General features: G+C 36.0%; 2 protein-coding genes and 1 non-coding gene across 3 annotated transcripts; all 3 read right to left on the bottom strand.

The window, feature by feature from the left end:
- Positions 1–4361: 4361 nt before the first annotated feature.
- On the bottom strand, positions 4362–4470 carry LOC126690691 (small nucleolar RNA R71). Its single transcript, XR_007644727.1, has one exon. It is a non-coding gene; the product is annotated as a small nucleolar RNA R71 (small nucleolar RNA).
- Positions 4471–15550: 11080 nt separating this feature from the next.
- LOC126689979 (uncharacterized) lies at positions 15551–16012 on the bottom strand. Its single transcript, XM_050385128.1, has one exon. It carries the CDS (start codon positions 16010–16012, stop codon positions 15551–15553), a length of 462 nt encoding a protein of 153 aa, XP_050241085.1.
- A 772-nt stretch (positions 16013–16784) lies between these two features.
- Positions 16785–20698, bottom strand: LOC126689978 (protein DNA-DAMAGE INDUCIBLE 1-like). The gene is made up of 5 exons (XM_050385127.1): positions 20689–20698; positions 19048–19122; positions 17342–17466; positions 17183–17227; positions 16785–16868 (listed from the first exon to the last, which is right to left on the bottom strand). The coding sequence occupies exons 1-5, from the start codon at positions 20696–20698 to the stop codon at positions 16785–16787; spliced, it is 339 nt and encodes a 112-aa protein (XP_050241084.1).
- Positions 20699–27420: the final 6722 nt, after the last annotated feature.

Raw genomic sequence — 27420 nt, 5'->3', positions numbered from 1 at the left:
TTAATAGCATGAACAACATGAAGAGCAACTTCACCCCAAAAAGGAGCAGGAACTTTGGTAGAAAGAAAGAGAGCACGAACAGTGTCAAGAATATGACGAAGTTTTCGTTCGGCTCTACCATTTTGCTGAGAGGTACCTGGACAAGTTAGTCGATGAATTGTGCCATAGGAATGTAAAACAGCTTAGAAAGCATATTGAGTGTACTCAAAAGTATTATCAGATCGAAAAATTTTGATACGTTTGGAAAATTGAGTTTTAACAATTTATGCAAAATTAGAATATGCTTGCAATAATTCAAAATGATGTTTCATATGAAAAATCCAGCTATAGCGGGAATAATTATCAACAAAGACAACAAAATATCGAGATTCACCAATACTAGAGATAGAGGATAGCCCCCAGACATCAGAATGAATTAGGTCAAAGATATCAGTGAACATTGATTCACTAGTATTGAAAGGCAAAGTTGGTTGTTTTCCTAATTGACATAAAATACAATCAAAATTTTCTGTGGACACTGAACCTAACAAACATCTAAAAGCCAAGTGTTGTACCCGAGAGGAAGATGCGTTACCAAGTCGGGCATGCCAAAGTGCAAGGGAAAGAATAAAAGAAACTGCAGCAGCTGCAGCAACAGAAACAGGAGCAACAAGTGGAAGACGAAGGTTGTCCACGGGAAACATACATCTAACTCTGGGACCAATCCCAAGCTCCTGTTTTGTCCTTAGATCCTGCACAATACACCAAGAATAATCAAATATAATGCGATAACACAACTCAGCTAATTGTTCCACAGAAAATAAACTTTAAGAAAGGTTAGGAACATTAAAGAACCCAGGAACTGAAAGGTCAGAGGTCGAAACGGAACCTATATTATGACTAGACATTATGGAACCATTTGCTATGTGAATATTAAGAGGGTGTGGCGCAGGCTTAAGGTCAGAAAATAAGGACGAGTGAGGTGTCATGTGAATGCAACCAGCAAAATCCATAAACCAAGAAGTAGGAGACATACTAAATAAAGTTGAGAGAGAAAAGGAATAAGACATATTACCAACCATACGAATGACATTAGCGATGATGTTTATAAGGTTATCTCTGGAAATGATGAAAATGGATCTAGAAGATCGAGATTGTGTAGAAATGGGAGCCATAGGTTGGACACTCTCAGTGTTAGCAACCATAGCAGTAGAAATGGAAACAGCTGATTTATTGCGTTGATAGTAGGTCTCAATATTATGGCCAAATCGTTTGCAAAAACGTTTGTTGGATTGTTGGCGACGATTGTTGCAAAAGGAAGAAGACTTATCCTTATTCTTCATTTAGAAGCAAAATGTGCAAAAAAATGGACTGCAAAAATGAAATTTACGCGAATAATTAGGTAAGGAGCACCTAGATTGCAAAAAGTCAACTATGGAAAAGTCAACGGTCCATCAATAGAAGTCAACGATGATGTCAGTAGCTGACGTAAGCAAGTGACGTTAGCTATGACGTAACTAGGGCTGACTTGGCAGAATGATGTCAGCAGCAGTGTTGAGGCGTGTGAGGGCGCGTGACCTAAAGACGCAGCGCGTGGGAGTGCATGTTGATACAACCTAGATGTGCAGTGGCATATGGAGGCGCGTGGGGTGTGTGAGCTACGACATAGAACCTTTGAGCGGCACGTGGTACCTACAGGAAATTAATCGAAGCAATATTCGCGGAGGTGAGGCAAAAAGCAGTAGTCTTTGTGGTGTGAAACTCCTTAATGGCAACAACTGTAGGTCTGGAACCCTAGGATGACAGCTGGAAGATGTCAGAGGTTCAAAGACGAAAGGCTTCGATGGTTGTTGTGATGGCGGAAGCGATGCTGAGAATGGAGCAATACCAATAAAGACATGACTGCTAAGAAAATGTTAGAGCAGTGGCTCTGATACCATGTTAGAAATACTGAATAAATGTATTGTATTTCTCAAGTAATAGAATATACATGATTACTTTTATATAAGAGGTAAAGTGTACAGTACAAGTAAGTGTGATATACAAATAAACAAGGTGGGCCTAAAGCCCACATGATGTGCATTGATAATAGCTTAATTTTGCATATTTATATCATTGTTAGAAAGTATTATCATACTTATTTTGAGTTAATTCATGCATTTTATATTTGATTTTGGAATAATGTTGAATAATCAATTTTGTGCTAAATTGAATCTTATTGTGTGAATTTGTCTTTTGTAGGAGAATGGAATTAAATAAGTGGATATGTGCAAAGAAGGAAGCTAATGGACTTTACTTTTACAAGGGCCATGATGAAGTTAAAGAAGGCCAACTCAATTAAATTTAAGTCCAATTGGAGCAAGGAATCAAAGGAAATTTGCACCAAATCCAAGTCCAATTCGGATTAGGATTCCAGACTGCACATCAGTTAGTATTTTTGGCATAACTTTCGGCTCAAATGTCCAATTAAGATGATTCAAGTTGGGCTGGAACGTTAACTTAAAGGGCTACAACTTTGTAGTTTACCAAAAGTCCGAATTCTGAAGTTAAGTGGGCCAAAATAGTCATTTAAGTGAAGCCTAAAAATCTTTTACAAGGGCCATGATGAAGTTAAAGAAGGCCAACTCAATTAAATTTAAGTCCAATTGGAGCAAGGAATCAAAGGAAATTTGCACCAAACCCAAGTCCAATTCGGATTAAGATTCCAGACTGCACATCAGTTAGTATTTTTGGCATAACTTTCGGCTCAAATGTCCAATCGAGATAATTCAAGTTGAGCTGGAACGTTAACTTAAAGGGCTACAACTTTGTAGTTTACCAAAAGTCTGAATTATGTAGTTAAGTGGGCCAAAATAGTCGGTTAAGTGAAGCCTAAAAATCTGGATTTTCTTCAAACAGGAATTCAACTTGTAATAAGAGTCCTTGACCTATTTAAAGGCTCTTTAGGGCAAAATTCAGAGGGGCTGAGGCTAGTGCTAGGGCTGAGGGCTGAATGTATAGAAAGTGCGGCTACTTCTTTGGTTTTCTTCCATGACAGTTAGTTTTATTTTATTTGTCTCGTTTAATGTTTAGTATTTTATTTTTGTGTTTTAGTTCAATTACTATGAATAGCTAAATTTATAATTAAGGTTGAGGAAAAAACATTGTTAAGGATTATCAGTAATATTTATGTGATTTGATTTTTCCCACAATAATTGTTCTTTAATGATTTAAATTGTTCTTGCTTCATATCAATTGACCAAGATGAGATTCTAGATATGAGTTCAATTATATTTTTCTCATGATTTAGGATTTTTCTTAATTAATTGAATGCTTGGTTTATTAATTCTTGATTATAAAATTGGATATATCTTGTGATTTGTTTGGCTACGGATACAATTGATGATTTGATTTTATACTTAAGAAGCAAAGAAGAACATGCTTTTGATTTTTAAAATAAGGATTTTAATGATGATATTTTTCATGATAGCAAGATTGATTTCTAGATTATCATGCGGTGGTTGGGAAAAATTAATGATCATAAATATATGATGATATGACTTACAAGGTGGATTTCAAAACCTTAATTCATTTCCCTTGATTGTTTACATCTTTTTATTGCTTTATATATTTTGTTTAGTTTAACTATTTGCTTAGTTTATTTAATTGCAAACAACCAATTTTTATTAAACTAGATTAGGATTAATTTGGTTAAGGTTTAATTAATTTTCCTACGTTCATATAAGTCTTTGTGGGTTCGACCTCGGTCTTGTCCAACTATACTTCGATATGGTTCGTACACTTGCGAGTACATTAAAATTTCACAACAAGTTTTTGGCGCCATTGCCGGGGACTTGGTTAGGAAAATAAATTAGGTCTTAATTGAATTTTTCCTTTTACTAGTTGTAGTTATTTTTATTTTTATTTTTTTTAAAAACAATTTTTTTTTCTTTGTGCTTGGTGTATGAGAACTTGGATACGTGATAAAGAAAATCGTATTGTTAGTTTTGATTATTCATCCACAATGGGAGAAACAGGAGATGATTCAAAAACTCTTAGGGAGTTGTTCTCACCCATAACCACCAACCCTCCATCTTGCACAGTATTGCCTGCAACCACTGCTGCACATTTTGAGTTGAAGCCACAGATAATCCACCTTCTTCCTACTTTTCATGGATTGGATAAAGAAGATCCTTATATGCATGCGAATGATTTTCTTGAGATTTGTGCTACTTGTAAGTTTCAGAATTTCACTGATGACTCTGTTCACTTGCGTTTATTCCCTTTTTCCTTGAAGGACAAGGCAAAAGCATGGCTTAATTCTTTGTCACTTGGATCTATCACTTCATGGGAACTGTTGGTCACAAAATTCCTCTCTAAATTTTTCCCAATGGCCAAGACCAATGCTTTGAGGAGAGAAATTGCAGATTTTTATCAGGATGAACAAGAGAAATTTTATGAGAGTTGGGAGAGATTTAAGGACTTGATCTTAAAGTGTCCCCATCATGGTTTTGAAACATGGAGACTAGTATAATATTTTTATAATGGTTTGACTCAGACAAATCGTAACATGATTGAGTCCATGGATGGTGGTGGATTTTTGAGTTTTGTAGATGATGAGGCATACAAATTTCTTGAGAATTTTTCTGATAGTTTACAACAATGGGATTTTTCCAACCGTAAAGAGAGATGTGCCCCTGTAATTAAGAAAGAAGGATTGTATGAAGTTAGTGAGGATTTAGACATAAGAGCTAGGTTGGACAATCTCACTCGTAAGGTTGAGGCTTTAACTTTAGGTAGAGGGATGAATTCTGTCAATCAAGTTCAAAGTGAAACATGCTCTATTTGTGCAAGTCCTATGCATATAACACAAATGTGTCCTTCTGCAGCTGGGTACCCTGATTTTTATACTAAGCAAGCAAATGCACTGAATAATTATGGAAAACCATTTGCGAGTCCATTTTCAGAGACATATAATCCAAATTGGATGAACCATCCTAATTTCTCATGGAGGCAAAATCAGCCTCCCATAAATGTAGGTGGACAACAAGTGCATCAACAAAGTCAATTTCGTCCACCTACTCAAGCATATCCTCCCATTCCTCAATCAATACCTCAGTTTGTAGCACCACCAAGACAACAACCATCTTTGGAGGAGTCTCTCAAAACTTTCATGCAATCAACTAGCCAAGCCATTCAAGAGATGAAAAGTTCCACCCATTTGAATGCTCAAGCTATTTCAAAGTTGGAAAATCAAGTTGGCCAGTTAGCAACCTAAGTTGGAGAGAGGGAAAAAGGAAAGTTTCCTAGTCAACCTATACCTAATCCAAAAGGGCAGTATCCAATTAATGGTTCTTCTAGTTCTACTCATGGACAAGAACATGTTCAGTCTATTACTACCCTTAGGTCAGGTAAGCAAGTTGATAATCAAGTGAAAATGCCAAAAGTGGAGGATGACGAAAATATTGTATTAAAGGAAAAAGGAACTCATAGTTCACATGATGATCATAGAGAAAAGAAGGACAACCCACCCGCCACTCCAATTCAGGATCTTAATTCCCCCCTTGATAAGAGGTTTGTTCCTAAAGCTCCATTTCCTCAAAGGTTAATCAATCCTCAGAAAAGTGCACAATTTGGAGACATTTTAGAGGTTTTTAAGCAAGTGCAAATAAACATTCCATTCCTTGATACAATTCAGCAAGTTCTTGCTTATGCCAAATTTCTAAAAGATCTTGTGACAATGAAGAGAAAGACAAATGTCCCTAAAAAGGCATTTTTGACAAAGCAAGTTAGTTCAATCATTCAGAATAAATATCCAATGAAATGTAAGGACCCTGGATCTCCTACAATTTCATGCAGGATTGGGGACCGTCTCATTGAGTGAGCTTTGCTAGATTTGGGGGCAAGTGTGAACCTAATGCCATATTCAGTATACTTACAGCTAGGTTTGGGGGAGTTGAAACCCACAACCATGACACTTCAATTAGCTGATAGGTCTGTGAAAATCCCTAGAGGTATTATTAAGGACGTGCTGATTAAGGTGGATGCATTCTATTTTCCTATTGATTTTGTTGTGTTAGACACTGAGCCTGCCCTAAATGCCAGTACACAAATCCATGTCATTTTGGGTCGCCCTTTCTTAGCCACATCCAATGCTTTGATCAATTGTCGGAGTGGTGTAATGAAGATTTCTTTTGGGAATATGACTGTTGAGCTTAATATCTTTGACATAAGTAAGCAAGTACTAGACAATGAGGATATATGTGAGGTTAACATGATTGGGAGCCTAGTCCATGATACTTTCATACAATCAAGTTGTGAGGATCCCCTAAAGGCTTGCTTAACCCTTTTTGATTGCAATTTGGATACTGAAAAATCAATTGAGGAGGTCAATGCATTGTTGGATTTTGTTCCTCTCTTAAATATTGATAGCTGGCAACCAAAAGTGGTCCCTTTTCCACTTTCTTCACCCTTACTCCCATATATTGTAGAACCACCAAAGTTGGATGACTTTTGGGAACACCAATTGATAAGTATACTTCAAGTGCATAAGGAAGCTATAGGTTGGAAAATTGTTGATACTAGTCGCTAACCCGTGCGATGCACGGGAATGCTACCAATTTTTAAAATTAAAAATAAATAAAAATTATATCCATAATAAAAGGACATGAAATATCATTGCTGTCCCAAAAGATGAGCATCAACTATAGTAGAAACATTAACTTGCATTATTCATTCCAGCCATCATGGTTTTTTTTTTTTTTTAGTGCAAAACTACTTACTCAAACAATTAAACTAAATATATGAGATGGATTTTTGTCCATATCATCTTTGTAGCCGAAGCTCCTAAAGTGAGAAGAAAATGTTAAAGAGAAGAACACATTAGTTCACATTTTAACTGTGAAGGAAAAAATAGATCACTGGAACATTAAGATGAACCTCCAAATGATGTGACATTAGAATTGTAACAGCCATCAAGTAATAACAAAATATACATTATGGGTGTTTCTAGCCGTTTTTCTCCTTCCAAATCCCATATTTCTAGATTAAAAAAATGACACAAAAGGAGTGTATATAATGGAAAGAATAAGTTCACCTACCACATCCAAAGGCACATAGTAGGCCATTAAATATTTTTATATTCAAACAAACAAATAGGGTTAATTGTAGAAATCCATCATAAACAAAGGGGAACTTTCACTTTGCACTCCAAAATATAAATAACTTTCCATTACCATCCCAATTGCACCTAAACATGGAAATTGCACCCCATATTTTGAATGATGATTAAAATTAACGGTCACATGTAATTCACGTGACAATAAAATAATTAACGATGATTTAGCTATATCTAAACCTTCAGTATATTTTAACATCATATCTTTTGATATTTCAAGTGATGTCAAAGCTAGGACTCTACCAGGCAATGATCCAACAGCAAAAGTGCCAAAACCTTTATAGAGGCCAAGGATACCATCAGTCCATCAGTCTTCAATTGGTTCTACAAATACAAAATTTGTATTTAAAGCAACACAAAATACAAATTTGTATTAAAGACACAATTTAAAAGCTATAAACATAGTACTTGATCTGATTTAGATAATAAGGAAGTTAAAGCATGAAGTTGGTGGTTTATAATCTATACAAAATTATAATAAACCAAGTGGGCCTTGGCAAATCTCTCACGTATTATAATAACATACCTTAGATCTTTAGAGCTCAAGCATTACACAATACATTATATACATACATATATATATATATATATATATATAAACAGTAAAGGATTCATACTTTGATCTCAATCAATTATTATTTAATACTGCATCAATTCGAGGGGATCCTAAGGTAGGAAGCAATTTGACACCCATTGATTTTAAAACTCTAAAAGCTGTTTAGGTAGCTTCCCCAGTGAATTAGGTTGCAATGAACTGCACAAACTGATCTTGATACCAATTGTGCTTTTAATGTTGGATGCTCAAGTCTTTCTGAGAAATTACACTGCCTCTTTTAGGTTTTTAACTTTGATGTAAATCTTTTTTTTTAATTAATAATTATGATAGAATTTTTTTAAAAAAACTTATGACATTATTTTCATGATTATAATCCTTATTATCAGTCCAAGATATCAATTAATTTTTTGTATAAGCAGGATTTGAATTCGAGTTCCTGGTCTAAGGACTAAAAAATTATGAGTTGAATTAATGGGAGCCCACCACATTGATCTAAAAGTTATTTCAGAACAACAGAAACTAAAAGACAAAAGAAAAACAGAAGCTTTCTTCTCCATTTTTTGGAAGAATTAGGCCTATGTAAACGTTCCTTTGCCTTCTTCAGCTTGGAACAGGTTGGTAATCTACCATTAAGGCCAGAGAGCTTAAAATTTAAAGACATCCTAACCAAAACCCACCCAGTTATCTTCACAAAGAAGCTTGCAAACTTGAGAAAAACTCTAGCAGCCTCAACACCTAAATTTTCTCCCTCAGTCCCTCTTCACCAGCAAAAGATAAACATATATCATCAACAATAAAATATGAAAGAAGCCCATGCTATTCCATTATTCCAACTCCCATTCCCCACCCCAATCTCGGCCTTTTGTTTTCAATTAAGTCTTTCTAGGCTCCATACCAGCTCCTACTCCAAAATTTTCAAATTCACAAACAATAATAAAAATTTCCAACCAAATTCAAAATTATAAAATCTATAGGGCATTCAATAATCAAATAGAAAATAACAAACTAAATCTGAGTTTCCAGCCAGTTATACAACTTAATTGGATGCTTACATAATAATTCAACCAAAATACTTTGTATTTCAAACAATTGGATCATTTCTAATGTAGTTCAGAAGATGGTTTTTGTCTTCAAGAATTGGGTGCATAATTACTTATAAAGAGAAATAGAAAAGAGAAATGGACTTGACTTTAAAAGTCTTGACAGTCAAGCATGTAGCTATTACGATAAAAGGGCCTGGATTTTCAGTAAAGAAGCTCTCCTCAACTTGATTTGCAACTGAACCCCAAAGTGTAAGCTTTAGTTCATTTCCTCTGTTCAAATTTTCCAATGTTATAGTGTAAATTCATATAATATAAGTGCATGTATTGGCTTATCAAAAAATGAATATGTGACCATATTCTAATTTCAAATTCTTTCTAGAAACATATTACCAATAAATATGCAATAAACAGTACAAAATAAAGGAAAGACTGGTAAATCCCTGACTGTCCTCGTCTTGTAGTTGTATTACCAAATAACTCAGATAACAAAATGCCAAATCCCTGCCTGCAAAACAATACAAATCCAATTTTCAACCAATGTTCAAGAAACATTAATAGAAGAGAAATATTGCAGTGTAGAAAGTTTGAAACAGTGCAGTGTAGTGCAGATTTTAATGAAATAGTCCAGTGTAGATTTTTGTGAAACAGTGCAGTGCAGAGCAGATTTTAGTTGTAAAAAAGTGCAGATTTTAGATGTAAAACACAGATTTTATGTTGATTCAGATTTAAACTCACTAAAAATTGAAAATTCAGATTTAATTTCCCTATAATTTTTACAAAACCATCTCAAGCAAGGTAGTTCCAACAATTTTCTTGACTTTCTCATGAATAAAGCTGCTAAGATAGGATGGTATTAGATATCCAATTAAATGAGCAAAAACCCAAAATCAGTGTCATTGTCAACATGAATTACAAAGAATTAAAAAACTCGCCAAAAAATTAAGATTATCTAAATAGGTAGCCTATTGATATAAATCATGCTCTTAATTGCATATGGTCTCCCAATCAATTTAAACACTCTTATACTTCTCACCCCTAATATCTTATTCTTCATTAGAGAGAAGTGTTTTAGTAAGAGGTAATTACCATAAAGCAATCAAACTAAAAAGAATTTGCAACCTCAATCCATACTTAAAAATCCAAAAAGAAACCTAAGAAATCTAAACTATTCTAAGTCTGAACTTAAAACAGTCAAAACATAAACCATGAAGCTATATTTTTTCTGCAAAAAAACATTAATAGCTTTTCAGTTGGGTGTAAAGAACCTAAAATGAAATAAATTGAGATCCACAATTTATAAATTGCTTTTTGAGCTACTGTGCACTACATTAAATGGATGAAGAGCCTCCATTTGCAAAACTGATATAACTGATTTAGTGATATATGCCAAATGTGTTTCTGCTCGTGTTCACTTACTTTTCTAACCAATGAATATTCATAATTGGGAGAAACCCAACATCAGAATCAGTACAGAGAAATTATAATCAACATTAACATTCAAACTCTCTCATGTTCCTTCAATCAAACTATAAAAAACAGAATATTGATTTAAAACAGCAACCATATATTTGCTGTGTTTAGAAGAGAGCATACCCAAACAACCTTCAAGGATCCTTTGTTGTTTCTTGAAATAATCAGCTACCCGGTTTCCTTTTCCTACAATTAAATGCATAAGATGAATGAATGCATCAAAAATCATCAAATTTTGATTTTTTACTTTCCAAAGGAGCTTAACATCAACTATGTCATAGAATAAGAAATTGTTCAATGATATTAAAACTCCGTCCCATAAAAGAAGATTTTTTTTTTTTGAAAACAAGGCGGGTATTCATTCATTCATTCAAGAAAGCTAAATCCGAATACAAAGCCTGTAGTGCCGGTGGAGGAGACTCTTCCATCCAAACCACATCTTCAGCTAACTGACTGGCATAGCGGGCCAAGCAATGAGCAACAGCGTTGGCTTTCCGCTTTATACAATTCACATAGAAACTCCTAAAACCCAACGCTAAAGTGCTAATATCATCATAAATGTGTCCTAGCCTAGACCTGTTCAGATGAGGAGAGACAATGGCTTTCATTACTGTGACGTTGTCTCCCTCAACCACCAGGTCCGAGAAGCCCGAGTCAAGAGCGAACTCAAGAGCTTTTCTGCACGCTAGCACTTTAGCTTCCTCGCTGCAACCCACAGGCGGACCTCGAGCAGACAGTCCAGCCATCACCTCGCCTCGGCAGTTTCGGACAATGGCGCTCACACCAGACGAGTTCTTGTTCGAAAAAATTGCGGCATCGAAATTTAGTTTGAACACCGAACCTGTGGGTGGTCTCCACTGCTGGACAGACTCCGTAGACACCGAAGTAGCAAGTAAAGCTTGTTTGTCCTTGTACTCGGTCAAAAAATCACTTGCTCGCTTTGTGAGAACAGAAGGGTGTTGTAGTTTTCCTCCATGCATGACCACGTTCCGTTGATTCCAAATTGTCGAGCATTGTACCCAGAACAGCTCCAGCTCCTCCTCAGTCAGCCTTTGTGTCAATATAGCAACCAACTGGTTGAAATCCGAGTGCCCAGTTAGACTCTTCTGTATCTTCCTAATACTCCCTGCCCATATGTCTTGCGCTACCCCACACTGCCATAATACATGAGCCACCGATTCAGATTCCATCTTGCAAGCCTCACACCGTCCATCTTCCACTACTTTACAGCAAACCAAATTTTCTCGGGTAGGCAGAGCATTTTGACATGCTCTCCACCCAAAAACTTTTATCTTATTTGGAACCTTCATTTTCCACAGATGCTGCCAGATCAACCCATCCAGGTCTGCCCTTGAGCTTTCCCCCTTATTACTTTCCTGTTTAGAGATTTCTCTTGCAACATGGTAACCTGACCTCACAGAGTACTCCCCACTCTTCGTGTGCAGCCAGATAATTAGATCAGAGGCCTGTCTGCGACTTAAAGGCATGCCAAGGATTGCATTCGCATCATCACTATGGAATTTGGCCTCAATTAATTCCCTATCCCATTCTTTAATTCTCCAGTCAATAATATCAGACACCCTCCACTCCCATTCCTCCTCCAATGGTGGGTGGATAACCATATTAGTTGGATGGTTTAAAATCCACTTATCTTTGGTTACCCTTATTGAGGAACCATCCCCCACCCGCCAACAACAACCTTTTTTAAGTAGAGGTTGAGCCGCCATTAAACTTTTCCACACAAAAGAGCTATTTGGGACATCCGAAACTTCTAAAAAGTTGCAACGTGGGAAGTAACGTGCCTTGAAACATCTATACATTAATGAGTTTTGTTCGTGTAGCAATCTCCACCCTTGCTTTGCTAGCATTGCCAAATTGAAATTCCTCAAGTCTCTAAAGCCCATACCCCCTTCCTTCTTAGGTTGAGACAACACATTCCACCCCTTCCAATGGATTTTTTTCTCACTCCCAATTTGACCCCACCAAAACTTTGCGCACATAGCATTTAATTCATTACATAGCTTGATTGACAATTGGAAAACCCCCATTGTATAGGTTGGGATGGATTGGGCCACCGCCGTAATCAACACTTCCTTTCCTGCTCTAGAGAGTAGTTTTCCTTTCCACCCTTGAATTTTCTTCCAAACCCTATCCTTTAAGAAGGAAAAGGTACGATATTTTGCACGTCCCACCAATGTAGGTAGTCCCAAATAAGACTCAAAACGATCTACTTCCTTCACCTCCAGCTCACTTTTGATAGCCTCTCTTTGTAACCCCATTGCGTTGCTGCTAAAATAAACAGAAGACTTCTCAAAATTGATGCATTGACCGGAGGATGCTACATACAATTGTAGGATGTCTGAAATACACCGCACCTCCTCATGTGTAGCTCGGCAAAACAACAATGAATCATCAGCAAATAACAGATGGGAAATTGTAGGTGCACTCCTTCCAATAGCAGCCCCATGGATTCTCCCTTCTGCCTCTGCTTTAGCCAGCAACGCAGTGAACCCTTCTGCACATAGGAGGAATAGATATGGGGATAAGGGGTCTCCTTGGCGAAGCCCCCTTGATGGTGTGATATTGCCAAATGCCTTGCCATTTATACGGACAGAATAGGATGGGGTAGAAACACAGGTCATAACCCGCTCAATCCATGCATCTGGAAACCCCAATTTAGCCATCATTTTCCTGAGGAATTCCCACTCAACCCTATCATAAGCTTTACTGATATCCAGTTTCAGTGCTAGCATCCCTTTCTTCCCTGTTTTCCTGCAATGCATAGAGTGAAGCGTCTCATACGCCACAAGCACATTGTCCGTTATGAGGCGTCCCGGAACAAAGGCACTTTGTGTATGAGAGATTAGTTGAGGGAGAATCTGTTTCAACCTATTAGCCATAACTTTGGAAATGATTTTGTAAATAACATTACATAGGCTAATAGGTCTATAATCTGACATTTTTTCAGGCGACTTAACTTTTGGAATAAGTACAATATGAGTATAGTTTAAATCAGGGTTCATATTACCAGAATTCAAAAAATCTAGAACAGCATCAACAACATCATCACCAACAATATGCCAAAATTTTTGGTAGAAAAGGGCATTCATACCATCTGGTCCGGGAGCCTTTGTTGGTCCCATTTGGAATAGCGCCGCCTTGATTTCCTCAGCACTGTACTCTCTGGATAATATCTCCTGCATCTCCCCATTCACCTTATGTTGCACTGCATCTAGACACTTATCCAATCTTTCACATGCACCTGATTTAAAAATATTCTCAAAGTACTCTGTCACCACACCAGCAATATCCTCAATTTCTTCCACCCAATTATTATGCTGGTCCTTAACACCTTGAATCATATTCCTCCTCCGCCGTTGTGAAGCTTTGGAGTGAAAATATTTGGTGTTTTTATCTCCATGTTTCAACCACGATATCCGTGATCGTTGGGACCAATATATTTCCTGCTTAAGTAATAAATCATCAAGTTTCTTGCTAGATTCCAATAGACTCACCCCATTCTCTTCCGTTGCCTCTTCCATGCTAAGTTGTTCTATCTGCTTCTGTAATTTCTTAATTTCCTCTGCCTCGGGTTGAGTTTTGGTGGACCCCCAGGCAGCCAGTTCCTCCCCACTCTTCTTGATCTTTTCCTTAGCTCTGTTTAAACCCGTATGACTCCCTCCTGCATTATGCCATGCTTCCTCAACCGTTCTTTCACAATCTTCCCAGAGAAGCCACGACTCTTCAAACTTGAATGCCCGTGACATCCTACTTTTATTTCTCCAATCCTTCTTTATTTGTAACATCAAAGGGCGGTGGTCTGATGCGTGAGAGAAAAGATGAGTCACCGTGCTTGCCGGAAATTCACCTCGCCATCCAGCGTTTGCCACTGCCCTGTCCAGTCTCTGCCTTGTATTTGCTGCCCCTGTCCGTTTATTGTTCCATGTGTATTTGTATCCAATAAAGCCCAAGTCAACAAGATTGCAAGATTCCAATGTCATACAAAACTCATCCATCTGTTTGAATGGCGGTGGGAACCTGCTCTGCTTTTCCGAAGAATGAAGTATTGCATTGAAGTTGCCAATGCAACACCAAGGGCCCTGCACTAATGAAGAAAGATGAGACAGCATCGCCCAAGTCTTGTGCTTCTGGCTTGTCTCCGGCCAACCATAGCAACACGTTAAAGTCCATGTGAACCCATTCTCTTCAACCACTTTTGCGAGCAGAAAGTTTTCCGTATAGTTTATAATGTCAAGTTGAACCTGTGTCTTCCAAAGAAGTGCCAACCCACCCCCAGAATTTGGTTTCTTCACTATCACCTTGTTTTGAAATGGCAAATCACCCACACTTCTTCTCAAAACCTTCCCTGTCAAGCCGTGTCTCCATCAAGAAGCACACGGTAGGAGCTTGGTCCCGCACTAGTTTGCGGAGACTACGAACTGTCCAAGGGTTCCCAAGCCCTTGGCAGTTCCATGATAATAGCCTCATTGTGCTCGGCAAGGGTGCTCCAACACCCTCGCCGTTTCACTCATCTGAATCTTCGTCTGTCTTCTACCTCTCTTGTTTTCCTTACTTTCGGTCTCTACGTCTGAGTCTGTCTCCAATTCATGCAGCCCTCGTTTCCCCAGCATGGGCTTAATAACATCTCCCTTACTCCCTTTTGGCCCAAGTTCCATGCGTGCTCTCCGTGTCCAAGTGGGCCTAGGTTTGTTTTCTTGCAACCCAACTTGATTTATACCAGTCACGTGCACAGGAAGTGGTGTGGAGAAGTTAGTCTCCACTTGTTTCAGTTCGGACCTGACTGGTACATTCACCAGTTTTGAATCATCTCCAGCTGGTTTAATAATTGGCGTGGACATGCCCATGCTTTCCAAATTTATCCCATCCGTTACACTCTGCATGTGGCTGGAATCTGCATCAGTCCCATGATTTGCGCACTCATTTAATGCACCATTAGTGCTGTCCGTAACGTTCGCTGCATGAAATTCTTCGTCGACCTACACGGCTGGACGGCTAGTCTCTCCGGCCAGATCTTCACCGGTCCTCCCAAACTGATTCTCTATGTTTGACTCCATTTTCCGTGAAAAGGATCGATTCCGCCCCCCCGTTTGTTTTCAGCCAATCACCGTACTGACAAACTGCCTCCCTACCATTCTTCTTCTGAGCAAAATTCTTGGCGCAATGTTTAAGGTCATGCCCTAACACTCCACAACAATGGCAAAATATAGGGAGCCGCTCGTACTTGAATGAGACCCACGTTCGTTGGCCCTCTGAGCAGCCAAGGAATGCCCCCTGCCTTAACGACTTAGACGTTGGGAGCGCTACCTTCACCCTCATGAAAAGATTCTATGTGTCTTGTGACCTTCTCTTCTCCACTTCAACTACCTCCCCCAAACGTTTCCCTATCTCCGCCGCAACTATTGGGGATTTCATATCAAAAGGAGCATCCCATATTTGTATCCACATGGCTATCGTCTCAAACATTACATTAGTCGCTGTCATTCTTGGCTCCCACCGTCGAAGCATCAATGCTTGGTTATCAAAAGTCCAAGGTCCCCCCTTAAACACTCGCTCCAATTCAAATTCAGATTTAAACTTGAATTGGAACAAATTTGAACCCACCTCTACTATTTGTAGTTCCTCAGTCAAACCCCAGGCTCTCCTCAATGTATTCTGCGCCACCTTCTTATTGAACGGTTTACAAGTAAGGAACTTTCCAATTAGACTCTGTGAGCATTCCTCTATATCTTTCATTCGACCCTCTTCCAAAATCTCTATCACCTCCTCCTCTTCTAGAGTCAACGTCATTTTTTCCATACTATGGATCACCTCGTCTGCCATTAGAGGTACCCACAGGCCAGCCAATCAAAGAAGTAAAATACAAACACCCTTAGTAAATCTAAGGGAGGTAGCAAACTCGCCTAGAGACGAGAGAGAGAACTCCTATGCTAGGAGAGATTGGCAGGCCAAGATTTTCAAATTGTTTATTTGACAATTCCATAAAAGAAGATTTAAAACAACAACAATATATTTGTTGTGTGTTTAGAAGAAATTTAGCAATTTAGCATATACATATACCACCCTATTACTTGGATTACACACATATAAGAAATTTCAATAAAGATCCCAAGACAAAGGAACGGAATTGATAGTATGTATAGGAATGTGTTTGCGGTTTAATTAAAATCACATGTTAAAGCTCATCTAATCTAATCACCAGCAAACCCTTGGATTTTTACTCATGTTCACTTACTTTTCTAACCAATGAATATTCATAATTGGGAGAAACCCAACATTAGTATCAGTACAGAGAAATTATAATCAACATTAGCATTCATGAGGTGGCTACCAATTCCCAATCCCTGGTGCAATCCACAATCAACTTTCTCAAAGCTGCATATGTTTCATGAGACTATAAAGGTAATTATGTATGGGTGCACATATGTAATTGCTCCCCAATACTTATAAATAGTGTAATACCCATATCTACCGGTTTTGATATTCTAAGTTATTAAACCATGTCAAATAGCAAGTAAAATGAAAAATGATATTACCACCGACTGAATTAAACAACAGGCAATCAGATATAAAACAGTACATATCCACAACGCTCAGCACAACTTTTTGATATTATTGTTGATTGGGCTCCATTGTCAACAAATGCCTGAAACATGGTGAAAATTAGTTGGCAGACTGTGTATGTGATTAGTTCTCAATCAGCAGGGGCTGAAACTAACAATAAAATATAAAGAGGGATGCATAATTCAAAATGATGGGGATATTAATCTGGTTGCAAATCATATGCCTGCACAAATCTCATTGAAATGTGTTTTTAAACCAGGGCAGTCCCCGTGTGTAAGATGTTTTACATAGGATCACAAAAGTGACACAAGAAACCCTATAAGCCCTTCAGTAATTTCATATTACGCTGAACTGAATAAGTTATTCCTAAGATATTTTTCACCATCTAGTTGTTACCTTTAATGGGAAACCATTAACCTCCATGTCCACATACAACATAACCTGAAGAGTTGCATAAGAAACTTTAAAATCAATACAAAAACAAATATATAAAAATATATATATTTATGTATGTAATAGTGATAGCCGGGTTGAAGATAAATAGATAATACATACCACCCTTGCAAAAGCTTCAGGGTTATGTTCCAAGGCAGCGGCCCAATTTTCATCAATTCCTTTCTGCAAATAATCTAGAAGTATTGTCAACTTTTTGATACTATCGAGTTTGGGTTTTAGAAGAGCTCTTGCCGTCTTGCGTTTAGGTTTTTTTTTTTTTTTTTTTTTTTTTTTTTTTTTTCTAGTTTTTGAAAAGTTTTTTTTTTGGGTTTATGTTTTTTTTTTTTTTTAAACTGTGCTGATGTAGAAAATTGTGGGAGTTTTAAAAGCTTCGGTTTTATATATATATATATATATATATAGATTAAGGATATTAGTCCCTTTGTGGTTATGCATAGAATTCACTTGGAAGACACTGCAAAAGCTTCTCAACATATTTTTGATCCAGTTAAGTTACAATATCATTGGACTAGTCCATTCATAATATGCATTATTTATCTCCATGGTGTTGTTGGGGTTTGGATGGTCCTGTTTATCAAGATTGATCTCCAGTTGTGTTAAATCTTTTTGCAAAAAAAAAAAAAAAAAATCTTGTTTATTTTCTGGTTTTAGATTAATCTTTGTGTTTATTTTCTTGTTTCATTTTATTTTCTTTTGTTCTAGCTGATATTTGACAAAAATTAAAATTTATAACAATCAGCTTGATCAAGGTACATCTCCTCCTTCTCCTTACCTTACTTGTTTCTACTTGGTTCTCATGTTGCATATTAATATTTTGCTATCTTTTCATTCAAGACATATATTTGAGAGTATCATTTTTAACATTAAGGACAATGTTTGGTTTAGGTTTGGGGGGGATGTACATAGATTTCTATCTTTTCGTTTTGTTGTGTTAAAAAAAAAAAAATATATATATATATATATATTCTTTTGCCTAGCTTGAGGTTTATGTTTTGAGTTTGTTATACTCCTCTTGCTTAAAGAATTTCATTGCTTTCATGCTCAATTCATTGCACATGCACGTAGCCACTTAGACACAACTTGTTGTTGAAGGTAGGAATGGCAACGGGTCGGGTTCGGACCGGGTTTTTCCATATCCGGACCCGACCTGCGGGGCAAGACCCGTAGCCCGGACCCGACCCGTTTAGGGAACCGGGTTTTTTCCCGGGGCCCGAACCCGCCCCAGCCGGGCCCCGCGGGCCCTGTTTAGGGCTTGGGCCCAGTTCGTGGCCCAACCAAAAAAAAAAAAATTTAAGTCCAGATTTATTTTTTCCTTACGTTCAAGCCCAGATTTATTTTTGCCGTTCAAGCCTGCATATTCCAAATAAAAAAATTAAGCCCAAATTTATTTTTGCCTACATTCAAACCTACATATTCAAATTCAAGCCTAAATAACGTGACCCAAATGCCAAATCATAAACTACTAATCATAAATCAATAAATCACCTATTAATTATAAATCTATAAATCAATAAACCATAACTAATATCATAATCATAATTCAATAAATCATAACCAAGATTTTAAATCAATAAATTACCTAGATCATAACTAAAATCACCGGCTAAACATAAAAATAAAATAAATCAAACAAGTCCAAGAAATAAGTATCAAAAGTTCAACGAGTCCAAGAAATTAAAAAGCTACAAAATAAATCCCACAAGTTTAGAATAATTACAAACCAACGTATTAATCCAACAAGTCTAAGAAATTTAAAAAAACTACTAAATTAATACAAAATGTTTAATCTTCATCAATTGTGATACAACTCCCATCAATTGTGGCACAACTCCCAGATTTGTTTGTGTCTGTGTTTGTGTCTTCCATCTCCGTTTTAGGCTCTGCATTCCCAACAAACACAAAAAACAAAATTAACAGAGTTAATTTGAAAATCTCTCACAAAATACAACAGCTCAATAGTTAACAAACCCAATAACAGTATAACATCACAAACACCTTAACCCATAAACCAAACCCTCACCCACCCAAAACCCAAATAAACATTATTATTACCAGCAGATATACAAAATAGAAAAAAACCCTTTCAACAACAAAGATATTTAAGACAAAGCAGTTAAGGAAAAGAATCAAAAGATAAAAACGAACTTCACGGACTCAGTGAAAATGAAATAAGAAATTAAGAATACCTGACTGACAGCTGAGCTGAGCGAGGGAGGGAAGGCTCACGAACTCAGTGACTGACTGACTGAGGAAGTGTATGAGTGAGGGAGGGTCGGACTGAGCTGATCGAAGTGAGGAACTGTTGGACTGCGCTATGCGTGAGGCGTGAGGGAGAGGGAGGAGGGAGGCGTGAGGCAGAGGGAGGCGTGAGGGAGGGAGGAGTGCGGAGTGTTGGACTGGGCTGCGCGTGAGGCGTGAGGCAGAAAGGAGGGAGAGGGGCTGCGGCAACTGAAGATTGAAGAGTGAAGAAGAAATGAGGGAATAGTTAGGGTTAGATTATAGGTTTATATATATATTAGGGTATTTTTGTAATTTTAGGTACCAGGTTTTTAAACGGGTTTTTATATGGGTTGGGTCTTAGGTCGAGTCTGGATTTTTTTAATAAAATCTGGACCCGACCCGGACCCGTTTCGGGTTATTTTTTTAAAACTCATACCCGACCCTATTTCTTAATCGGATCGGGTAAAACCCGACCCATTAGGGTCGGACCGGACCGGGTATCCACGGGTCGGGCAAAAATTGCCATCCCTAGTTGAAGGATAAAAATGATTAGAAAATTTTGATGATAACAATGTGGAGACTGTAACCCTTGTGAGTTTTGAGCCAATCATTATTTTTGGAGGGTTATTTATTGTTTCTAATCTTAAAATTCATTTGGAAGTGCGTAACATATTTCCCTTGTTGTAGTCTCATTGTTTTTTCTTTTGGCCAAGAAAAAATATATGATTTTATGCCATACTTGAATCTTTTGAAGTTATTGATGTTGAATGAACTATACTAGTCTTTGAGAGATGAGATTAGACCATTTTTTTTCTACTTTGAGCCATATATGTGTTTTTTTTTTTTTTGGATACATTATCGCTAGTCACCCCGTTGAGCCTTTTAATTAGCATTTCTTTCTTAAAGCCCTTATCCATAGTGTTTCAAGATGGAATTTGATCAATTTGTTTCAATGTGGTGGTTTGTGCGAGAATTCAAAGAAGAAAGGAAAAAAAAAAGAAAAAAAAAAAGAAGAAAGAAAAAAAGAATAGAAAAAAAAAAAAAAAAAAAGGAAAAATGTCAAAAAGAAGAAAATAAAAAAGGTTCTCATCAAATTTTGAGAAGTGAAATGTAAGGAAGGAATATTGCTTTGAAGAAGAAGAAGAGGTGGAAAAAAAATTGTTGGATGGAAATTCCAAAAAAAGTTGACATTCCGACAAATCTTGAAAACACTTCTTATTATTTACCTTCACCCATTTTTATTTCATTCCTTTTACTTTTACCCTACATTACGTTCTAATAAAGTTCTTATTTGATCTTGAAGGTTGTATAGTTCAGATATTGATATGACTGAATAAAAAGTGTGGTATAAATTCTTTTTGGCATCCTTTCATGAGACTACTTGTTCTTTCTTGATTAAGCGTTTTTCACGGAATTTATATGTGAGATGTTTGATTTTGTTTACTTTATTCCGCTCACATATATTGTTGAGAGTGTTACACCCCATTTCAGAGTGATTTCATTTGTTGAGTGATAACACTAGAAAGATTTGAGTTGAAACATATTTTCAAATAGAGATTTGAGTCAAGTTTATTCTAAAACTAAGAGTATGTTTGGGTTGGCTACCACTTTTCACTCACATTGAGTTTTGATGGCATGAGAAATTTCTTTAGCATATGTAGTGTTTTTGAACTTGAACTAATCCTCTTTGCAAAAGGCAATTGAAAAAAAAAAGTTTGATTTTCTTTGTTTGTTTATTTTAGTATTCATTCTCAGAATTTTGGGGGTATATTCCCTGCAAACCCTCACAAGACTACAACTCGTCCACTAGTGTAAGCTAGGGGTTTAAAGGCTTGTTGCATATGCTAAATGCAATCGAAAATTCCAGCGAAAGTGGATTAGTTAGGATTTCCTTTTTCTTTGTTTTTAATTTCTTTGTTTTGTTTTACTCTTTACCTGTTTTGCTCGAGGACTAGCAAAATGTAGGTTTGGGGGTATTTGATGTGCATTGATAATAGCTTAATTTTGCATATTTATATAATTGTTAGAAAGCATTATCATACTTATTTTGAGTTAATTCATGCATTTTATATTTGGTTTTTGAATAATGTTGAATAATCAATTTTGTGCTTAATTGAATCTTATTGCGTGAATTTGTCTTTTGTAGGAGAATGGAATTAAATAAGTGGATGTGTGCAAAGAAGGAAACTAATGCACTTTACTTTTACAAGGGCCATGATGAAGTTAAAGAAGGCCAACTTAATTAAATTTAAGTCCAATTGGAGTAAGGAATCAAATGAAATTTGCACCTAATCCAAGTCCAATTCGGATTAGGATTCCAGACTGCACATTAGTTAGTATTTTTGGCATAATTTTCGGCTCAAATGTCCAATCGAGATGATTCGAGTTGGGCTGGAACTTTAACTTAAAGGGCTACAACTTTGTAGTTTACCAAAAGTCCGAATTCTGAAGTTAAGTAGGCCAAAATAGTCGGTTAAGTGAAGCCTAAAAATCTGGGATTTTCGCCAAACAGGAATTCAACTTGTAATAGGAGTCCTTGACCTATTTAAAGGCTCTTTAGGGCAAAATTCAGAGGGGCTGAGGCTAGTGCTAGGGCTGAGGGCTGAATGTATAGAGAGTGCGGCTACTTCTTTGGTTTTCTTCCATGACAGTTAGTTTTATTTTATTTGTCTAGTTTAATGTTTAGTATTTTATTTTTGTGTTTTAGTTCAATTACTATGAGTAGATAAATTTATAATTAGGGTTGAGGATAAAACCTTGTTAAGGATTATCAGTAATATATGTGATTTGATTTTTCCCACAATAATTGTTCTTTAATGATTTAAATTGTTTTTATTTCATATCAATTGACTAAGATGAGATTCTAGATATGAGTTCAATCATGTTTTTCTCATGATTTAGGATTTGTCTTAATTAATTGAATACTTGGTTTATTAATTCTTGATTATAAAATTAGATATCGCTTGTGATTTGTCTGTCAATGGATACAATTTATGATTTGATTTTTATACTTAAGAAGCGAAGAAGAACATGCTTTTGATTTTTAAAATAAGGATTTTAATGATGATATTTTTCATGATAGTTAGATTGATTTCTAGATTATCATGCAGTGGTTTGGAAAAATTAATGATCATAAATATATGATGATATGACTTACAAGGCGGATTCCAAAACCTTAATTTATTTCCCTTGATTGTTTACATCTTTTTATTGTTTTATATATTTTGCTTAATTTTATTATTTGCTTAGTTTATTATTATTTTTTTTTTAGAAGCATTTGCTTAGTTTATTTAATTGCAAACAACCAATTTTTATTAAACTAGATTAGGATTAATTTGGTTAAGATTTAATTAATTTTCCTACGTTCATACAAGTCCCTGTGGGTTCGACCTCATTCTTGTCCAACTATACTTCGGTACGGTTCGTACACTTGCGAGTACATTAAAATTTCACAACACCACATACCCTAATACACGTAAACAGATTTAAATCATGTCATACAGATTTAAATCAGTCGTATAAATAGAAGGAAGAAGAAGAGACCGTTTACCGAATATTGGTTGATTAATCATGTCATACAGCATGCAAAAAGAAGCAAAAAATGGGCTCTAAAAACCTCATCTGGAATCTGGATCCCTCTTTGGATGCTTCCTGTCATGAATCACCACCAAAATGTCCTCTAGGTCAACGTGTAACCCACGACAACCATTGATTTAAAAAGGAACACGTCCAAATCTGGCAAATCAGATGAGTTGTTCAACCAAATTAATGTTAAACACCCCTTAATTGAACACGTGATGCTGTTTGCCACCAAGTACTTTTTAATTATTATTATTATTATTTTGAATTTATTGATGCAAAGAGTTTGAGCTTAAACGTAATGAAGCAAATCAAGTTTGACTCGCTTTTTGTGGTAGTGGAAAACTTAAAAAGGTAGTGTATAATTGTATATATGTGATTGCGAGGAACAAAGGAAAGGAACGGAGGCGAAAAGTCGATAATGAGGTCATAAACTCATAATAGGGGGAGCGTTTATAATGCGCGGGTGGTGTGCAGTACGCACCTTGAGTGACCGAGAGCATCAATAGGGGAATCCAAAAGGCTTGACTCTTGAGTGCGCATCTAGTGAACTGTAGTGTTACCATTTGCGAAGTGCAGAATACTCATCTACAGGAAAAATCACCATCTGGGGAATAGTTGGGTGTACTTGCTCTTATGCTTTTTTTTTTTCCTGTGTGTTTTTTAGAACACACTCTTAGGGTGTGTTTGGATAGAACTTATTTTGCTGAAACTGAAAACTGAAAACACTGTAGCAAAATAATTTTTAAATGTGTGAATAGTACCGTGGGACCCATTTTTAATGAAAAAGTTGCTGAAAAGTGTAATTTGTGGGTCCGTAAACAGTGCATATATCCATTGTTCACAGTCAAAAGTTGCGGCTACTGTTCATAACAGTAATGAACAGTAGTGTTTTAGCGTTTAAAAAAAAAAAAAAAAAAAAAAAAAAAGCTGAAACGTAAACGTAAACGCAGCAACTTTCAGTGGATCCAAACATACACTTATTCTCCTTTTAGTTCTTACTCAGGCACAATTTAGTGGGTTTTTCAAAAGCTTAAAAAAAAAATTAGTATACCATATTTGCAATTATTCTTTCTCTATTAATTCCTTTATTATATTTTAAAATAATATTTATTTATTCAGATTTTATTCACAACTAAAATTATTGCATGCAACTTTTTTTTTTTTAAAGAAACAATTATTGCATGCAATGATGCAACTAATAAATAGAATTCCTCATAACATTTACATCAATTCGTGCAAAAGATTATGTCTATATTAATATAAAAACTTACATTTTCTACTTTACATATTCATTTTTCAAAACATCCAACATCAGATTACCCATTTTACAATATTTTTTTAATTATTCATCTTTTTTACATATAATAACTACTATCCAATTTTTTCTCTATCCTCAAGATATGTAAAAAAAATAAATACAAAATAAATAGTGTCTGTAGGTATGTTAGGCCCAATAGTACATATCTATGTATATGTTAGGCCGAGGGCCCAGTCTGATAACATCTAGTAGTCTGAGAACGGGTAAACGTTGTCATGCAAGTTCGCACTAATGAATGAAGAAATGGGGTTTGGTCATAAGGGTCCAAGAAGGTGGTCCGAAGAGGAATGCCTCCGCGGATGAACAAAGCAAAGGTCCGAAGATGTGGTATGCCATTCAGAGCAACGTTTTTGGAGATTCTATTGATAATGATACATATCATGAAGGAACAGGATAAATGGGAACTATGAAATATTTAAGAGAAAGCTGCTACCATTGCATTGAATGCTTTATAGCTAATTCTTTACCCCATTAATGTGGAAGTGATATCTAAACAATAATTTTCAGCCTTATAACTACTCCCAAAGATTTCAGGAATATGCTGATGGGCCAAGGATCAACGTTAGAAACCTGGTCTACACGTGGAGGGTGGAGACGAAATAAGGCAAACAGTATAAAAGAGAAATAATACCCTAAGGAGGAGGGATCAAAAGATTAAGAGAAAAACATTATAGCAACAAGATCTAGATTTGTAATCAAATTCAAAAGAATCATATATAAGAATTAACCTCCTTGGATTGAGCCAATGACAATTTTATTTGGATAAAACCAGTTTATCTTTGTTTTCTTATCATTTGAATTCACTATAATTGTTATCCAACTCATTAGAGTCTGGTTTTTTAACTCACTCTCTACAAATTCATTGTATTGTGCTATTTGGGCCTAATTCCTATTACCTTTTGGGCATAGGAACCAAACTGCGTCATTATAGTGTCCATGTAAATCTATATGGTTACTGTAGCAAACTTGTAATGTTACACAATCATAATCTGATTGATGTGGGTCTTTTTAGGCAAAATTATGTAAAATGAAGGCCGAAGATGTTTTTGAAATACTCCATTGAGTGTAGTTTTCATTTTCAAATTTTATTTACATTAGGCTGTAAACACAAATTTAACAATGGTAGAAAATTAAACAAATTGAAAAAGGTGTCGCAAATATATTTTTGCATTAATCAAGTAGTGAGTACAATCTCTATTTTTTGATTCTTTTACAAAAAGTGCTCATTTGATTCTATCTTTGTTGTGATCTTGACTTGAACACGAACTTTTTTTTTTTAAAATTTGGTTGTCCATTGATTCTATCTTCGTTGAGGTCTTGACTCGAACAATGGTCCCCTGGCTTTAACCTTGTTAGAGATTTGTTGTCCTTCAAGTGGAGATATCCTCTATTTATAGTGGTTTCAGATAATAAACTCCACTTTGAATTGATATGCTTGAAGATATGTAGTAAACTCTTAATTGGCCCAAATTTTATTTAGAGATAATTATCTCTATTTATCTATTTTGATAAAGATCATGTGGGTACCTAAGGCATGCTTGGCAACGTCCTCGGCATGCTTGGCAACGTCCTTGGCCGACCTTGGCATGCTTACAACCTAGGCGTCCCGCATCGAAGGAAAACCCCCCCATTTTCTGCCTTATAAGCTGTGAAGTAAAGTGAATAGTGTACCACCAAACCTCTGAGCTTATAAGGCAGAAAGTGGGGGGGTTTTCCTTCGATGCGGGACGCCTAGGTTGTAAGCATGCCAAGGTCGGCCAAGGACGTTGCCAAGCATGCCGAGGACGTTGCCAAGCATACCGAGGACGTTGCAAAGCATGCTGAGGATGGCTGAGGACGTTGCAAGCATGCCTAGGACGTTGCCAAGCATGCCTTAGGTACCCACAGATCATATTTTGATAAAGATAATAAATAAAGATAAATAATTATCTCTGTTTTGTTTATTTATTTTAATAAAGATAATTATTCATCCATTTTGAATAGAAAAATTATCTTTATCTTATTTATTTATTTCAATAAAGGTAATTATCCATAAATTTTGAATAGGAAATTTATTATTATCTTGTGGGCCAAGTGACATGTGGCAAATTTTAATATGCGAAATCAATTTGGATGACACATATCATCATTTGATTTAATTAATTTAATGACATATTAATTTAGAATTTGTCACTAAATTTTGGTGTGGCATTTTATAATTGGTTTAAAATTTTGCCTCCTACACAGGCTAAGATGTATACCTTATCATTCTCCCAAAAAAAAAAAAAAAAAAAAGAAGAAGAAGAAGAAGAAGGATGTATACCTTATTAGGTGATTAATGTTTATTTATGAAGTACCTTTTTCCAAAAATAAAAACAAAAATCCAATCAAGGCAATGAATTTCCACGGTAATTCAAATGTTTGGTGGACTTGGATTCAGTTGATTTGAGAGGCATCAGAGTACCTTTCAAACAAATTTCACCTTTATTAAATAAAATAAAAAACAATTTTGTGAGTTTATAAAGGTTTTAATCTAGAACCAAGTCAATTTTATTTGTTTGAATTAGTATCAAGTGCAAGTAAAAATCAATTTTGTCCATTAATACAGCCAATTGATGTTGCTAGGCTGCTAGCTCTAATTTGCAGCTGGATATATATATATATATAAATTTATTACAGTATTATTAATAATGGAACAACCTCTTCAAACGGTCACCTGAAGACGATTGAAATGAAACATGTCAATTTTTTTAACAAGTAAATCAAACATGTCATTTGAAGTATTATAAACGACATGGATACGGCCAAATAAAATTAATAAGGGGAACCAAGTTTTTTTTGAGAAACAAGGGGAACCAAGTTATCCATATATGTATTGGAAATATCAATAAAAAAAACTATAACAAAACAACGGGCCGGGTTAGATAGTTGCTACCATAGAAAAAAGAATTAACAAAGGGTTTAGCCACCAATCCAGTGGCCTGTTTGGATGAAGGGAGGAAGGAGGGAGAGTAGAGGGGAGTAGAATAGAGTTGGTTAAAAATAAGTTAATTTTGTATTAAATCTACTCTACTTTACT

The sequence above is a fragment of the Quercus robur genome, chromosome 6 (genome assembly GCF_932294415.1).
Source record: "Quercus robur chromosome 6, dhQueRobu3.1, whole genome shotgun sequence".
In the NCBI taxonomy this organism is placed as follows: domain Eukaryota; kingdom Viridiplantae; phylum Streptophyta; class Magnoliopsida; order Fagales; family Fagaceae; genus Quercus; species Quercus robur.
This window is presented reverse-complemented; position numbering and strand designations above follow the sequence as displayed.

Excerpts from the sequence above, each read along its gene's own strand:
- LOC126689979 (XM_050385128.1), bottom strand. The coding sequence starts at position 16,012 with ATGACGTTGACTCTAGAAGAGGAGGAGGTGATAGAGATTTTGGAAGAG.
- LOC126689978 (XM_050385127.1), bottom strand. Across the intron at positions 17,467-19,047 it reads TGCCACAATTGATGGGAGTT|CTCTTCTAAAACCCAAACTC; the intron begins GTATCACAATTG and ends AGACGGCAAGAG. Across the intron at positions 16,869-17,182 it reads TTAATGGTTTCCCATTAAAG|GCATTTGTTGACAATGGAGC; the intron begins GTAACAACTAGA and ends ACCATGTTTCAG.